Here is a 16,756-nt window from a genome sequence, read left to right on the forward strand (position 1 = left end):
TCCCCCCCCTTCCTGCCCCCACCAATTTCCTCCCTCTGGCAACTCTTCAAACCTATCTCACACCATTCTTCATCTTTGGCCTTTGTTCGAACCAGCTGCTTATCAAAACTTTATTTTTGTGTATTTACCAGCATCTGCATTTCTGTTTTGACAAAGCAATACATTGTTAGATAGTACACTCAGCATCAGGAACTCCTATCAATTGAATAAAGAGTCAGAAATATAAAGCATTTATTACTTTTATTCTTTCTCATCAATTTTCACAATTTCATGCCAGTCTAATTGATTTTTAAAATAATAATTGATAAATGCTTATTTGGTCAGAAAGTAATTAACTGACTTGGTTATTTATAGTTTTAAACCATTTTGAAGACATGTCCGTAATAGTTCCCTCCCTAAGATGACCCAATATACACAGAAATTAATATTACATAAATTAACATACAATAATTTTAATTTACAATGTCCTATCATAAAACGAACATTGGGAGAAAATGGCAAGATTACTGTTGCTTAAAAATATGCGCTTTTAGGTAACCAAACTGTTCCTAGTTCTCTTAACTTTTGTGTAGATTGTTCTGGTTGGTACAGAATAGAGGTTGACATTGCTGATTTGTCCTTCCAATAGCTTTATGGTGGCTGACCAAGAGTGGAACACCTGGACACATCCAGAATTATTTTGTCTGAGTAGCGTTTTTAGAAGTTGTTTATGAATAAGGAGTTGCCTATTTAAGACAGAGACTTTTTTTTCTTCTTCTCAGACAACTGAGCACATTTCTCTCAGGGCAATGGAAGCAGAAACTTTGAATATTTTTAAATAGATGTAGGGAGATTCTTGATAAGCCAGAGGGTGAAAAGTTAGAGGTTAGGCTAGAATGCCATCTCTCAGATTCCTTCTGTAACTTTCTCACCACTGATGTTAGTCTCACTAGCCTGTAATTATCTGGCCTGTCTTTGCAAACTTTCTTAAATTAATGCATAACAGTAGCCACCCGAGATTAATGATTATGCAAATATTTCTGCCAGGGTCCCTGCAATTACTTTCCTAGCTTCCGACAATGCCTGAGGGTACATTTGGTCAGGCTCTTTGGAATTTATCCAGCTTTATGAACTTTAAGACTGCCAGTACTTCATCTTTTGTAATACCAATGTTTCAAAACATTACTGCTCTCTTCCCTGGGTTCCATTGCTTCCATTACCATCTCCGTGATCATGGTCGATGTGCTGATGGTATCGATGTTAAATTCCAGGATTTTAACAAAAACTTGTCTGAATAATACCAACATGCTACTGTAGGTGCTGGAAATCTAGAAATAAGCAGAAAATGCTGAAAATAGTGGGCCAATTACAATGCCATTTTCATCAGGATGAGGAAAAGTCAAACATAAAACAGTAAAAGTATTAACTTTGTCTTCTTTTGAAAGATGCTTTGATATGCACAACATATCACAGGGGAGTTGACTATTTTATTTCATATTGTCCATTGAACTAATAGCAGCATACAAAAAAGAGATCTAAAGTGAAATTGTAACCCACAAACAGTGCCCGATTGATGATTACCTGTTTCTCCTACTGTTGCTGCTGCTGCAAAATATCTACAACATTTTCTAATTTTCAGTATTAGCAGGTTTTTTTCCTGGACTGTGAAGTAACATTTGATATATGTGTGTGATGGTAAACAGTCCAATACATTTATGTTATATAAAGTTGCAACATCTCCTTTGAGGAAAGATGAGGCTTTGCATAACTGGTAATCAGCTCTAGAGAATGTTAGATAAACAAGTTGGCCAGTGGGCCCCACTTATCCACACAGTTGTTTATGTTCCACCCAAGCTCCTTCCACCCTACAGCTATCCCATAAAACAGTGATGCATCTAACTCACAGCTCTATGTTCTGGTTTAATCCTGACTTTTGTGCTGCCTGCGATAGCAGGGGTTTCCTGCAGATCCATGGATGGTTTATTTCATCATAACAAAGATATGCTGACAGGTAAATAAAATGGCCACTGTAAATGACCCCTAATGTGTATGTGTGGTAGAATCTGGGGAGAGTTGACAGTAACGTGGAGAGAATAAAATAGAATTTGTAGAGATGGATACTTGATGGTAGGCATGAGCTTGATGTGGTGAAGTTACTTCCTTTTAGGTGCATATCTGCTGTTTGGGTCTAATGTAATAATAAATTCCATGTGATTATATGGCATTTATTTAAAACCAAAAAAAACATTATTCTTGTACATCTAACCATCCACTTAGAACAGATCTGGTCAGTCTGCATGGGCAGTCGGAGCAAATAAAAATACAAATACAGGTGGGGGTAATTGAAATTCAAATTGTTCCCTTATCCCTAACAGATGCTGGCTGTGAAAGAGAAAAGATTATTTACCTGCAATATCAACAATCAGCTGTAGGTAAAGATCTTTAAAATATTTACATATTTACAGATTAAGTTACAATAATTAATTACAAACTGGAGAACATGGATGGTTTCACATTAGTTTTAGACACTGAACATTAAAGCTGTCTCCTTCACGACAGGCCACCGACTCCAGCAAGCTCTGTTTCTTCTGCATGCTGCGAGATGATTCCAGCTCATACATCGTGGTCAGGTTAAAAAGCACACTTTCATGCAGGTAGTGCTTGGGATCTTGCTGTACAAGTCCTTCCAGCTGCCTGAGGGAGTCCTTCAATTGGCCCAAGTATAGTAAGCATACCGCAGCATTGTTATTTGCCTAAATTGGAGAAAATAAATTTAGTTGATTAATTTTAACTGCTGGAGCAGCATTTCTTAACATTGAGAGGGGAGAGCAGCTTGCTAGCAATGCTGGCGTTTTTGAACAGAAAAGTAGCATTTACCTAATTACGTCGAAGAACCCACTTTTTAATGGGTTTTAAATGCCTCAAAGTCAGACATTTTAAAAATTGTTACAATCCTAAGACCCGAGTGCACTGCTGGAAGTCGTGCCTCTGATCAAGCCATGCCCTTTGAATCCAAGTCATTACAGGCCAGAGATCTCTGCACCCAGACCAGGTAAGGATGAGCATGAGAAGACCATGGACAACGATTCCAGGCCAGTAAGATTTGGCAGTTGGTTGCTTGACTACTTTTGACTTAAAAATCTATTTGAATAAAATAACTTCTTCAGAGTAGAATGAAGGTTTTCACTCAATCACGATCATCCCTTGCTTGAGAAACCAGTTCACTTATCTCAGAGCTTTCAAGTTTTGTCAGAGCATTTCAGTATTATAGTACCTGAAAATCAGTATTTTGCTGAGGAAATCAGTATTTTACGCGGTGCCATTTTGGTGAAGAAAGTGTTATTTTTTTATGTGTGGTCATACCCATGTAAGAGTACAAGAATGCATAACTTTGCTACCAATTGACATGTCTTCTACGCACCTTACTTGACAGTGCATTCATTACCATCTCTTTGTATACTGCTGTTTAAACGACTGCTTCCTGCTTTTAACACCAGATGATGATGTAGAAGCCATTTTGGAAGCCTCCCTCTCCCTCCCTCCCTCCCTCCCTCCCTCTCTCTCCCTCCTTCCTATTTCCATCCCCCTCCCGCTTTTCCTCCCCTCCCTCGCTCTCTCCTTCCTTTTTTTCCTCCCTCCCTCTCTTGTTCCCTCCCATTCCCTCTCTCCTTCCTTCCCCCTCTCTCCCTACCCCAACAGTCTGTGACCCATAGCGCTGTGGTCTGGCGCTATGTGCAAAGCCCATAGCACTATGTGTAAAGGCAATAGCGCTCCAGCTGGGAGCACTATTTTTAGAACCCATAGCGCTGTTCGTTTAAATTCCAACGTGCTAAACTGACAGCGCTGTTTAAACCTGGAGCGGGACAGGCAGATCAAAGCTTACAAAAATAATTATCCAGATCTTGAAATTGAAAATACTAATAGATTTAATCTGCTATAATTTTTAGAGGTACAGTATGACTTTTTGTATCCATGCATTTTTTAAACAGCACGATGAAACAGGAAGTCGGGCTGATTTAAAAAAAATCTACATTTTACAAAGCAAATCAGTACATCCGTATTCTGATCGCATTTCCGTACAAAATACGGAAAATCCGTACTACTTGGCAGCTGTTATCTGCAGTAATGTAAACAGAGCTTCACTGTCAACTTCATTGTGCACATGTATTGTGCAAACATATTGGGCAACAGTGTTCACAATACAGCCGCCTCCATACTGGAAGAACCAAATGCAGATCAGATGATTGCTTTGTGCTGTACTTGTGTTCAGCCTGCAAGCGTGCCTCTAACCTTCTGGTTGCCTGTCACCTGAAGTTCGTATCCCACTATCACTCTGACTTTTGTATGTTTCCTTGTGCATTTTTACAAGGCCTAATGCAAGCTTACGGAAAAACACTTCATCTACTGCAAATGGAACACAATGTGGTAAAATCTGGAAAAACTTTGGTCGGAAAAAATAGAAAATTAAAGTGAATGCTATTCACTGAAAGTTAATAGGTGGGTATTAGTATTTTGGAAGGTAAGTGATATGTTGCCTTTTGAGCCAAGAGGATTTAAGTGCACAAATAAAGATTCCTGCAAGTATATAGAGCCCTGCTTAACCTAGTCTGATATCCCTATCCAAGAATGGGGATACTTGCAATAGGAGTGGAATGAAGGTTCACAGATGGATTGATTTAATAAGACAAGAAATGTGTCTGTAATGACAGAGAATGCACATGAGATAAAATAGCCTACTCCTATTTCTTAAGTAAATAAAACAATTAGGTCAGGATGGATGGGATGGCTGGTTGCATAAACAAAGTAGAGTTACAGCTGAACGTAACATACTGGAAAAAGCAACATGCGGAAAATCTGCAGTGTGATGAAAATTACAATTTTATTAAAGTAGAACTACATTGTATAATGTTAAGAACACACCACAGGGTTACTCACCACTGGATTGCTTGGATCTAATTTGGTAACTTCGTTGAAAAAATTATAGGCTTCAGCAAAGTTATTTTGACCAAGGTGCAGGAATGCCCTAATGATAGAAATAATACATTTTCACTCTACTTAATGTTTTTTAAATCCAACAAAATTAAAACAACAAATTATGTCAAACTGAATGAAACACTCAATGGGCAATAGTCATAATTTGAAGATATTTCTCTCAGGAGTGGAACAAATATATGTTTTCACTTCAGGGATTTGCTTTTTGTCACAGAAAACAAATATTTTGTTGGAAATTTTAAGTTAACTTTTGGTCAGAAAGTATTTGTGTGTGTGTGTGTGTATGTGTATGTATGTGTGTGTATGTCTGTGTGTGGGGGCACACAAACCTGCAGAATGTACCTTTAAAAATAAAGTGCTTTATGAGACTTAAAATAAATGATATTCAGCATCATAAAGGCTGTAATGTCATGTAATTACCTCTAGCCGTTCCCTACTGTGTTTCTTTAGCTGCACAAGAGTAAGTTAAAACAATTTCAAACAGAGAACAAAACATGTGGGATAGGAGAAACAGATTCCCGTGTGACTGGAAGATACATATTGGTAGAATGCTTAATTTATCAATTTGTCCGTCAAACCAACTAACATCTCAAATACTTTCTCCCCCTCCCTCAGCAGAAAGATTTCTTGAATTTGGACCTACACATTCACACAAAGCCATGTTGTCGATGAATTCTAAGCACCCACACAGGATTTCATGTAGTGGGATCACAATGCTTTAATTAGACATGAACAGACTAGCATTAATTTCCACTCGGGCATCCCCCACACAATGATGTGGCTAGATCTTCACGAATGCTGTTCATATAAAAAAGCTGCCAAAACTGACTGGTTCTACATATTTTTTTCCTCTGATGTGATTACTGTATTTCCCGGCAATGAAGACGCAATTTTTTAACCCAAAAATAAGACGAAAATTTACCTGAGTCTTGGAGGCCGAAGGTTATGTTGTTAACCAAGAAAGATAGACTTGGCTATCCCTCAGTACAGCAACATCAAGAACATCTATCCCTCATTGCTGGAAGCTGTTGGGAAGTGGCTGTAAAACGACAGCGGCGTGGGGGGGGGGGGGGGGGGGGGGGGGGAGAAGAATTTCTTTCACAATGTGTGGGGAGTCTGGCCGGGGAGGGAAATAGGTCGGGTGGCTGCAAGCAATGTGTTGGACCGAGGACAAATCTTCAGAGATATGCACACCTAGAAGCTGTAAACTCTCTCCACCGCCATCCCGTCAATGAAGACAGGCTCGTGGATCCTCAGCTTTCCCCTTCTAAAGTCAACAATCAGCTCCTAGGTCTTGCTGACATTGAGAGCAAGATTGTTATTCTGGCACTATTCATACTGTGCAGAATCATGCCCATGCGGAAAAAGATATCCCATCTACTCTCGTCCCACATGCCAGTATTGGTCCATATTCCTCTAACCCTTTCCTGTCCATTTACTTGTCCACATGGTTTTTAAAATGTTTTTATAGTATCTGACTCAATTCCTTCCTCTGGCAGCTCATTCCATATACCCACCATCCACTGTGTGAAAAAAAAGTCACCCTTCAGATTACCAGTAAACCTTTACCCTCTCACCATAAAATTCAGATTTTCAATCTCTCTCTCCTGTAGGACTTATCAAGCATTATAAATTAGCTTTCAAATCTTGGTTTAAATGCTTCATAGTTCAGTGATCATTATTTGATTGGATTAATTGAGAAAGCATGTTGTTGCTTTCCTTGTTTCTACATGTCCCAGATCGGTATCATCAGTCTCTCTACTACCTTAACTTGTCAGGCGAAAGAACATTCCTTAGGTTTATAACTGCCCATCTGTGGATTAATCTAATAGTGTTCTTCACCCATGGTAGATTTTGCTGCATGACTGTCATGCCATCAATAGCCTCTGTGAAAAAGGAAAACAATTTGCCATACTTCACTTATCTTCCATGTTTGAGGCATAGGTTTTGAACAAAGTGAGATGACAGCAGTTAGACAAGGAATTAAAAATTATACATTTGAAAATGTTTTTTTCTGCATCTTACCTGTTCATCTGAATAATTATACTCTGTTGCAGTTCACTTCCTAACTTTGGAACCATTTTTTCAACTTTTTGAAAATATTTCTCAGCTGTTTTGATGTCACCAATCTAGATATCAAAGAAGTACAATATTGAAATCTTAAAATTTCAAATAAGCCATAATTTCTTGGACATCCAGTGGCTCTGTCATGGCTACCTCAGCCTTCAGTCCGATATCTTTTTCTTGTTATGTTTGAAGTGCGTTTTTTTTTTTTTGTCTTTATGTGGGAAGGGGGGGGGGGGGGGGGGGGGGAGAAAGAGGGTACGGTAATGGGGATTCCGTCCTTCAGTCGCTTCCTGGAGAGGATGCGACTATTATTCAAAACACATACCGAGTTAAAATTGAATCAGGATCACTGACCCTGGGTGGCATAAATTACAGTCAAATTGATTCATTTGCATGCCTGCCACCCGAATCTCAAAACATATGCTCTACCCCAAGCTCTACCATGGTAAGAGATTAACAGGCAGATCAAGGAAATGATTCTGTCCACTTCATAATTGGGAACAAAAATACAAAATTCCCACCCACTTCTGGCAATCTCTGGGCACTTGAAGGGGAGAAAAACCCAATTACATGGCACAAAGAACTTACTGCTCACATATTAAGAGTGCAAAGAAACAAAATATAAACAGGAGGAGTGCATCACCTCAAGCTATCCTCCCACTCATCTCCTGCCATGTTTGTGAATGCATTTGTAATTCTCACGCTGGTCTCATCAGTCACCCAAGAACAAGAATGGAAGCAATTTATCCTCAATCCCTAAAGACTTCCGAAGACCATTTAATATTGCTTTAAAAGAGATTAGATTAATATAATTACAGAATATTACAAACTAGCTGGGAACAATCAAAGATTGCACACATTGCAAATCTGATAGGCAATGATGTATTTATGATGTGAAATTGGCCTATTTATTGATCCTTCCAAAAGCACCCAATGGCAAGAACTGAATTAACATATCAGTTCACAATATGAACAGATATAATTGGTTAAATGGCCTTTTTAGTAAGGTTTTTTTTTCCTATGGAAGTCATTAAACGTGATTTCTGATTATACCAGCCTCAGTCTTATTTTTAAACATCTACACTGCACAGAAACTAGGTTAATTAACACATTATAGGTTAAAATAATTGAATGTCATTATAATGCCAGAGTAAAATATATACTAGTATTTTTCTCTGCATATAAAAGTATTAATAAAAAGCAGAAAATGAACTATGAAATGCTTGAGACGTGGGGAGGAGAGAAGGTGAAACAACTGGTGGACTGGTGCAACACGAACAATCTGATCCTGAATGTTGACAAAACAAAGGAGGTAATCGTTGACCAGGAAAAACCGGCACAGTCACACACCACTTCACATTAATGACATTGATGTGGAGTTGGTCAGTAGCACTAAGTTCCTTGGGGTGCAGATTACGAACAATCTGACCTGGTCACAAAATATCACATCATTAGTTAAGAGAGCGCAGCAGCGGTTGCACTTTCTGCGCCGGATGAGAAGCGCTCACCTCCCCCATCCCATCCTCACCACTTTCTACAGGGGCACCATAGAGAGCATTTTGACCAGCTGCATCTCTGTCTGGTTTGGGGACTGTAAAGCCTCCGACTGGAAGTCCGTGCAGAGAGTGGTGAGGACAGCTGAAAAAATCATCGGGACTTCTTTTCCTTCAACCGGGGACATTGCGTGCAAACGTTGCTTGTCTAAGGCCAGCAGTATTATAAAGGACCCCACACATCTCCATCATGCACTGTTCACTCTGCTGCCCTCGGGCAAAAGATATCGTAGTATAAGGAGCAGAACGGCCAGGTTTTGCAACTTCTTCCCCCGAGCCATCAGACTCTTGAATTCCATGTAATGTGCCGCCACTATTATCTATTTTATCTATTTTATCTTTTTATCTATTTTATCTTTTTATCTATTTTATCCTTTTTTTATTTTATGTTGCACGGGGAGCCAGATGCAACAAAATTCCGTTCAGGCTTGCATTTTATTGGTGTATTTCTGAATGACAATAAAGTCTTTGATAGATTGATTTAGTTCCATACTTAGTGTTCGGCACAACGATCATTTAGTCTAGAATTTTCCCTGCAACCACAGGAGATGGACTCCAATAGGCCATCAGTTCCCATACCAACCTTTCTGATCTTGGTATCATGCACTGCCAGAAGATTGGGGTGACATGCAAATTGGAAGAACAGCACCTCATATTCTGCTTGATAGCCTACAACCCAACAGTAAGATTCTCCAATTTCAAATAAAGCTTGTGTACATAAATTTTCCCACCAGCCCGTCACACTGTTCTTTTACCCTCCTCCTTATACTCATCTCCCAACCCTTCTTTCTCCGAGTCTCCCATTTCCATTTTATTCCCCTAAGCCTAAAGGCGAGCCGTGGCTCAATGACACCACCAGAGCCCCAAGAAGAGAATGCAGAAAATCAGAACGGAAGTACAAATCTGAAAAGCTTCAAATTTCCTTTGAACTCCTGAAAAACAATCTTCACAATTACCAGAAAGCGGTAAAATCTGCTAGAATTAAATACTTCTCCACCCTCATCTCCAAAACCGCTCATAATTCCAAGGTCCTTTTTATCACCATCACCTCCATCATTTGTCCTGCCCCCAGCACCAACTGGGTCCCCTGCTAAGTGCGAGGAATTTACTACATTTTTCACCAGCAAGGTAAAAAACATAAGAACAAATATTTCCCCACCCACCTGTGACCTGGCTGTCTCATTGATCTGCTCTTCAAAATTAGATTGTTTCCAACTCGTTACTCTACCCTCCCTTGTAAAATTGATCACCACCATGAAACCCACTACCTGCCCCCTCGACACTGTCCCCTCTGCCCTCCTAAAGGATGTAATTACAACAGCCGGTCCCATCATCCTCGCCATCTTCAACAGCTCTCTGGCCACTGGCACTGTACCTACCTGCTTCAAGCATGCAGTGGTCCAGCCACTCCTGAAAAAACCTACCCTCGACCCCACCTTGCCAAGCAACTACAGACCCATTTCTAAACTGCCTTTCCTCTCAAAAGCCCTTGAAAATGTAATTTTAAGTCAACATGCCTTACCTTCACCAAAACACTATCCTGGAAACACTATCAGGTTTCAGGGCTCACCACAGCACAGAGTCTGCCTTGTTGAAGGTACATAATGACCTATTGCTCACCGTTGACTCCGGCGACTGTGCAATCCTGCTCCTTCTTGACCTCAGCACAGCATTTGACACTGTTGACCACACCATCCTAATTGACCATCTCCGGTACGGGGTTGGTATTGATGGCACTGCCCTGAGATGGTTCATCTCTTACCTCAAAGGTAGGAGTTTCTCGACTAACATAGGCAACTCTTTCTCCTCCCCAGCTAATCTCTGCTGGTGGGGTTCCACAAGGTTCCATCCTTGGCCCCATTCTCTTCTCCCTGTATATGCTCCCCTTAGGCCAAGTAATTGAAAGGCACGGCATTTCCTTCCATTGCTACGCAGACGATACACAACTCTATCTCCCCCTGAAGCCCAAAAACCAATCAGATCTGCGTAACCTTACCCGCTGCCTCGAGGATATGAAGTGCTGGATGGCCCAGAACTTCCTCCAACTAAATGAGAGTAAGTCTGAGGTCATCCTTCTCGGGCCCTCGGACTCAATCAAAATGATAGCAGGCAGTCTTGGAAGCCTTACCCCACTACTCAAACCTCACGTCAAAAACCTCGGCGTGATATTTGACCCAGCACTGAAATTTGACAAACAAGTCAATGCCGTGGTAAAAGCTAGCTAGCTTCTTTCAGCTTTGGACGATAGCTAAAATAAAACAATTCCTCCACTGTGATGACCTCGAAAAGATCATCCACACATTTATCTCCTCCCGCCTAGATTACTGCAACTCTCTTTACACTGGCATCAGCCAATCTTCCCTGTCCAGCCTGCAACTGGTCCAAAACGCCGCAGCGAGACTCCTGACGGGCACCCGAAAAAGGGACCACATCACCCCGATCCTGGCCTCTCTCCACTGGCTCCCTGTGCGGTTCCGTATACATTTCGAGACCCTCCTCTATGTCTACAATGCCCTCAATGGGCTTGCCCCCTCCTACATTAAAAGTCTTCTCACCCACCACTCCACCTCCAGGTCCCTCAGATCGGCCGACTTGGGGCTGCTGAATATCCCGCAGTCTAGGCATAAGTTTAGGGGCGACCGCGCCTTTGCGGTTGCAGCTCCTAGACTGTGGTTTAGCATCCCCCTTCCCATCAGAACTACCCCCTCCATCGACTCCTTTAAGTCAAGACTAAAATCTTATCTATATTCCCAAGCCTTTCCTGACGTCCACTGAGCGAGGGCTATATGTATATATGTATGTAGTTTGTTTGTTTATACTATTCTTATAACAAATGTTAAGCACTTTGGCCAACGAGAGTTGTTTTTTATATGTGCTATATAAATAAATGTGACTTGACTTGACTTTTTCCTCCCCCCCCCCCTCCCCCCCTCAAATGTCCTTCCATTCATATCCCTCCCTCTGGTTTTATGTTTCACCGCTTCTTACCATATCTGATGTTCTTTTGTCTCCTTTTCATTGCTAACCTTTGTCACCATCTCCACCCATCTACCAATCATCCCTGCTCACCTGTATCCACCCATCATTTGCCTGGCTCTGCCCCATCCTCATTTCTCTTTTCCAGCTTCCCCTGCCCCCCCCCTCTTCATCAGTCTGACGAAGGGCCCTGTCCCGAAAAGTCATCTGTCATACCCTCCACAGATGCTGACTGACCGGCCGAGTTCCCTAGGTTCTTTCTTTTGCTCACCATTCCAGCATCTACATTCTCTCGTGTCTCTAATCTTAATAAATTGTTTCCTGCATGTATACCAAGGATATTTGTATATAAAACTATGAGAAGTAAAGATATGATAATCAGAACTTTTTTCATCCGAGATGGAAATATCCAACACTTGGGAGAATAGCTATAGGATGAGAAGGATAAAATATAATGGAGAAGTATGGACAAAATATAATGAAGAAAAGTTATGCCCTTTATCCTGGAATTGTACACTGTGAACGGCTCGATTGTATTAGTGCATAGTCTTTTCACCAACTGAATAGTTCCGCAACACAAAAATACTTTTCACTGCACCTCATTACACATGACAATAATGTCCCTGTCCCACTTAGGAAACCTGAACGGAAACCTCTGGAGACTTTGCACCCCACCCAAGGTTTCCGTGCGGTTCCCGGAGGTTGCAGGTGGTTGCAGGTAGTGAAAGCAGGTAGGGAGACTGACAAAAACCTCCGGGAACCGCACAGAAACCTTGGGTGGGGCGCAAAGTCTCCAGAGATTTCCGTTCAGGTTTCCTAAGTGGGACAGGAGCATAATAAACTAAAGAAACACAATGGAATATTCTCCACTTTCCTTGAAGAGTGCAGTTTCAACACTCAAGAATAACTAGTAATCCAACTGCCATCCTAGATATTCATTTCCTCAAAAATTATAACATCTTGGCTGCAACGTGTGCTATTTACAAAATGAAACATATTACTCGCATAGACGTGCCACCTTATATAAAAAATGCTCTACACCCAAGAAAGTGGTGTATTTTCTCTTTGTCAGGGCAAATAGAAATGAGCAAGAAATGTTGGCTTTGCCAATGATACTGCATACCAAAACAAGGAACAATGCAGATTTACACAAAACAATTACAATTTTACTTCCTACTTCACTCAATTTACACTTTAGTCAATATTATTTTACTTTTTCAAAACTTTTTTAGGATTCAGTCTAATTACATTAAGACACACAACATTGTGAGTACGTATGATTCTTGACTTCCCATAAGTCTGACCAACGTATTGTAAAAATAATTGAACGCGGGACTAAATTATCACATTCAAAGGCTAAGACATTGAAAAAGCCCTCATTTATCCCACGGCTCATACCTGCAAAAGTAGTCTTCCTATTCCACTTAAAAGCTGAGGCTCTTGTTCTGGTTGGTATTGAATGACTGAGAGATACATGTCAACAGCAAGTACGTAGTCCTAGGAATAGTGAAGAAAAGTAGGTAGTTTGTTCAATTCAGAATCTATATTCAATAAATCATCTTTAATCTTTGATGGCTACAATGCCATTTTGGAAAGATAAATGGGATCCGTTTTATTTGCTAAAAAAAATGGAAAAAGTGAACAACATGAAACCAAAGCACAATTTACAGAACCCATTTACTCTGAGTAAATCTCAAACAAAAAAAGCCAGTGTAGAGGGATCGTAGGTTGGCGAGGACTCAGTGGGTTGAAGGGCCTGTTTCCATGCTGTATCTCTAAAACTAAAAAATAAAACTAAATGGTATGAAGTTGTTCAGTAGATGATACCAGGTTCAACAAGATTAACATTGCAAAGGGAGTGGAAGATTGTAACCTTCACGTGGTCCGCCCAGTTTCAACTAATGCAATCAACTTGACGTGCACAAACGGAAGATAAAATAGAACAAGTTATCCAACAACTTTAGGCTGTGCACGCCACACGAAAGAAGAAGAGCATTTCAAAGGGACATCCAGTCCCTTCCTCATGCAAGAGGATTCCAGGCCTAACCACATGATGCTCCATGCCACCCCACCTCCACTCTCCTGCCCCCCAATATTTTATTGGGGCGTCCTTACTCTCTCTCATCCTCCTTGATCACATATCCCAGTCCCAACACTAACCTTGACCCTTCTTTCCAGCCTGATCATTCTTCACCACACACTCCCCCCCCCTCCCAATGGGAGCTCTCTCTCCCATTACCTTTCCCTGATCCCACACTGCATCTCTGCTCCAACTCCTATCACTTAACCAACTTCACCATCCATGTGAGTTTCCCCTCGCTGACACTGAACAGTTAGTACTCAGTAGTGGCCAGACCTTTGCATACTTCTTCCTGCACTTAAATTAATTTTGCGCCCAACATAACGTTGGTCTCTTCTTCCCCTGCCTTATCTTTCGAGCCTCTTTATTTGGCAAGGAATCCTAACTCCCCACTAATGTGCTTTCTCCCATCTCCAGCAGTGCCCTTGTATTTGGAGACCCTTGCTGGGATCATTTCCCCTCTGATTGCACAGCACTGCACCAATCCCAACCTCTTCATCGAACGTGCAGATAAGAACGTGCAGTGACCTCGACCATGCAGAGGCAAGATACCTCTTAATATCCCCCAGCCGATGACCCACCAACGAACACCAGGCTATTCTCTCTTACATATATCACATCTCTACTTCACATCCTCCTGATTTATTGCAACACTGCACTGTCCACTTCTATTTCTTATTGCCCAAATAGATCCACTGTTCCTGCCTGACAAATTATATTTTTATAGCTTAACTCTATTCTGTCTTCCCTTAGCCAGACACTTCCAACCTATAACACTCTCATCCACCTGGCAGAATTTATTCTTACCCTTATCTACTTCTCCGATACCTCTCATTTTCTACATATCAAAGGTAAGCCATCTGCACTCACAAGGGCCCCAGCTATTCCTGTTTTTTTTCTTTTTGGCTTCATGCAACAGTCCTTGTTCCAAACCTAGAGAAAGAGGGGTGGGTGGTGGAGAAAGTGGACCTCGAGGGTACCTAAAATTGAAGAAGTCAATGTTCATACCATTGGGTTCCTGAAACCAAGCAGAATATGGGCTGCTGTTCATCCAGTTTGCTTATGGCCTCACTGGCAATAGAGGCAGCCCCGGACAGAAATGTCCGTACAGGTATGTGGGTGGGAGTTTAAATGGCTGGCAACCAGGAAATCAGGTAGACTTGGCAGACTGAGCGCAAGTGTTCGTCGAAATGGTCGCCGAGTCTACGCTTGGTCTCACAGATGTACAGGAGCCCACATAGGAAACACCAGATGCAGTAGATGAGGTTACAGGAGGTCCATGTGAATCTGTCTCACCTGGAAGGACTACTTGGGTCTGCAGAAGGACTGCTTGGGTCCGTGGGAGGAGGTAAGGGAGGAGGGACAGGTGTTACATCTCCTGCAGTCGCAGGGGAAAGTTCCTGGAGAGGTGATGGTTTAGATGGGAAGGGATGAGTGAACCAAGGAGTTGCGGAGGCAGTGGTCTCTATGGAACGTGGAAAGGGATGGGGATGAGAGTTGAACTAGCGTTGGGATCATGTTGGAGGATGATGTGTTGAATGTGGAGGCTAGTGGGCTGGTGGACAGGGGATAGCAATGTTACAACATTTTGAGATTTAAAAAATCAAGTCTGCAATTTATCCCATCAGATAAAGCATAAAAAGAAGTTTAATTTGGCACCTAATTCACTTTCATATCTTCACTATTAAAAAGGTTATGGCCATTTCCATACTCGGAAATTAGCATCTTGTTCCCTATTGCTTTTGCATTGACTTAACACAAAAGCTGTGATCGAGGATAGTCAAAGTCCCATAGCTTCCTTAAAAATTAAGAGAACTGAATGAAATGTTCATTTATTATAGATTGAAGCATTCTGAAACAAATATAAAACATCTTACTTGGATCTGAAATTAAAGCATATAATTAGTTAATTATCTAATTGTAGTTAATTATAAAATTGACCGTTGTGACGGAAATAGTAATAAACAGCCAGACTGCCTTAAATTCAAAAATGTGATATTCTCAAGATCAGAACTTTAATATTATTGTATTATATGCTGTAAATCCGTAACAGATAGGTAAAGAAATTACAATTTCTATGGAGAAGATCAGTTGCTGGCTGGTACATTGGCATATCATAATCAGTAGCATCATCATACTCCTCAGATTGTAACCAATAAGCAACTCTGTACACCTTGTTTTTCCTCAACTTTTCAATTTTGGCATTGTAAACTACAAATGTTTGCTCTTCAAACCACACATGACATGCCTTTCTGCCCACTACTTTCCCAAAAACAATGTCCTGTAGATTCAATTTCTTAAGAAAAGGATAATTTCTTTAAATAGCCCAAGTATCCAAATAACAAACTAATCCCATTCACACAAGAATTCACAATATAACATGATTTTTAAATCTCACTGTCATGAATTTATATCCCAGATGGAAGGAATTTAATGTTTAATTCCCATAAATTAATCTAGAAACATCCACCCAAAATATAATAAAATTATTGTTTTTTGCACAATACATGTGACTCAAACTGTTGTGAATATTTAGTTTTAAAATAATGATCATGGAGAGAGAGAATAACACAAAATATAGACAATTTAGACGGCTTATATCCAAAAAAAAAAGGGCATTTTCATCTTGCTTCTGGAACGCGATCGATTGGAACGTTGCATTTGCAGTGAATTTGAACCCCATATTGGCATGAAAAACACTGCCGATTCGTATGGGGCCCAAATCACATTTTCGCTTATAGAGGATTGATTAAAGTCATCCCAACATCTGAGATTGCAACGGACTCGAAGAAGAAGATCCCAAGAAACAAGTTTATATGTAAAATAGACGACTTACACCGTGTTTTGTCCTATACGTGAGATCCGTCACGTTGTAGGCGTTGACAGCGTTAGAAGTCGCATTTTATTTTAATATAATTATGAAATTGTCTCGTGATTAAATAAATAAATATATTTTAAAAAATCGAGAATTAAAGTCGGAACGATTTTTCTGCAGCAGCTAGCAGCCCGAGGAAATCTGCCTCGGACAGGCGGTAGAAAACTGGATTTTAATCCCGCCCCCCTCCCTCAAAGGCACCAAAGTCGCGCACACAGCCAGTGGCAGAACTGC

General features: G+C 40.8%; 1 protein-coding gene across 2 annotated transcripts in view; it reads right to left on the reverse strand.

The window, feature by feature from the left end:
• Positions 1–223: 223 nt before the first annotated feature.
• Positions 224–16,756, reverse strand: part of trappc12 (trafficking protein particle complex subunit 12) — an 84,376-nt gene continuing 67,843 nt past the window's right edge. For both annotated transcript variants that reach the window (XM_033021664.1, XM_033021665.1), the window contains exons 9-12: positions 12,966–13,064; positions 6,997–7,100; positions 4,915–5,002; positions 224–2,732 (exon numbers count right to left, since the gene is read on the reverse strand). In XM_033021664.1, coding sequence (XP_032877555.1) covers positions 2,490–2,732; positions 4,915–5,002; positions 6,997–7,100; positions 12,966–13,064 — 534 coding nt within the window. In that variant the 3' untranslated portion in view covers positions 224–2,489. The remainder of the gene's footprint in view (positions 2,733–4,914; positions 5,003–6,996; positions 7,101–12,965; positions 13,065–16,756) is intronic.

Source organism: Amblyraja radiata, chromosome 5 (genome assembly GCF_010909765.2).
Source record: "Amblyraja radiata isolate CabotCenter1 chromosome 5, sAmbRad1.1.pri, whole genome shotgun sequence".
Taxonomy (NCBI): Eukaryota; Metazoa; Chordata; class Chondrichthyes; order Rajiformes; family Rajidae; genus Amblyraja; species Amblyraja radiata.